This window comes from Notothenia coriiceps, unplaced genomic scaffold (assembly GCF_000735185.1).
Source record: "Notothenia coriiceps isolate Sejong01 unplaced genomic scaffold, NC01 NC01_scaffold00034375, whole genome shotgun sequence".
In the NCBI taxonomy this organism is placed as follows: Eukaryota; Metazoa; Chordata; class Actinopteri; order Perciformes; family Nototheniidae; genus Notothenia; species Notothenia coriiceps.
This window is the reverse complement of record NW_011367076.1, coordinates 3,313-4,661: the sequence shown is the minus strand read 5'-3', so window position 1 is coordinate 4,661 and position 1,349 is coordinate 3,313. Positions and strand designations below refer to the sequence as shown.

The window sequence follows — 1,349 nt, the reverse complement described above, 5'->3', positions numbered from 1 at the left end:
TGAAATACACCTGAACATCAGCAGGAGAGGACTCTTTAAAGTAGAGACACTACATACTGATATACACCTGAACATCAGCAGGAGAGGACTCTTTAAAGTAGAGACACTACATACTGATATACACCTGAACATCAGCAGGAGAGGACTCTTTAAAGTAGAGACACTACATACTGATATACACCTGAACATCAGCAGGAGAGGACTCTTTAAAGTAGAGACACTACATACTGATATACACCTGAACATCAGCAGAATAGGGACTCTTTAAAGCTGTTAAAACATTAATATACTAATGATTGAATTCTCCTCTCACCAAGAATGTGTTGGCTGCCTGTGAGGAGGAGAGGAAAGGAAGAGAGGAGGCTCTGGCGTCTTTACAGAAGGAGAGAGCAGTCAACGAGAAACTCCTAGAATCTGAGAGGACAGCGAAGGAAAAGGCCGTGGCAGAGCTCTCAGAAGAGAGTCAACAAAGGATGGAGGTCGTTGCTTCTCTCTGTAGAGAAAGAAGAGTTGGACAGGAGGCTGAGATTCGCCTGGAGGAGGAGAGGAAGGAGGTGAGACGACTAATGGAGGAAAGAGAAACACTCCAACAGGAAGTCAGAGAGAAGACGTCTAGTCTGGAAACCAGCGAGCAGCAGGTGGGTCAAACAGTGAGATCTTTGTGAAGTTTTAATCTGTAATTCAACCTTTTGTGGCTCGAATTCATACTAAATCATGAGGCTAGAGAGGCTTAGACTAGGCTTAGTACTTTGTCTGTACTAAAGTTTAAGATGTTTAATGAACAAAGTAAAACAACTCCGAAAGCCAGCCAGCAGCAGGTGGGCTACAAAGTGTGATCTTTTTCAAGTTTAACCTGAAAATCAACCTGTTGCGGCTCAATTTCTCACATATGGCGCATTTCCACTACCCGGCCTCGCTCGGTGTGGCTAGGCCTCGTTAGGCCTCGTTAGGCCAGGCTCACTTTATGCTGCGTTTCCATTACAGTGTAGTAGCTGGGGCAGTAACTATAGTAACGCAGTGTAAGCGGAGCCGTGACGTCATCTTCAATGAGAAACACAAAACCAACATCAGCCGTTAGCTGTTAGCCCTCAGAGCTCACAGCTCCACATATCTGTTCAGAAACTAGACAAAAGTTAAACAAGTACAAACCACAGACTGTCTGTGTCATGGCGAATACAGTCGCTGGTTTATTTATGTCTGTGGGCCGTTGTTGAGAGTTTGTTTAATTAAATACCGTAATTTTGACTATAAGGCGCACCTGGAATATAAACCCGCCGCAGCAGCTAAATTGAACTGATGTGTACATATATCAAGCCGCAGCTGGACTATAAGCCGGCGCCAGGTGTTTT

At 44.6% G+C, this 1,349-nt stretch overlaps 1 protein-coding gene across 1 annotated transcript in view; it reads left to right on the top strand.

Moving 5' to 3' along the window:
* Positions 1–322: 322 nt before the first annotated feature.
* LOC104962113 (trichohyalin-like) overlaps positions 323–1,349 on the top strand; it is a gene marked incomplete at its 3' end in the record, with an annotated part of 3,372 nt that continues 2,345 nt past the window's right edge. Inside the window, exon 1 of the mRNA XM_010790511.1 lies at positions 323–638. Coding sequence (XP_010788813.1) covers positions 474–638 — 165 coding nt within the window. The remainder of the gene's footprint in view (positions 639–1,349) is intronic.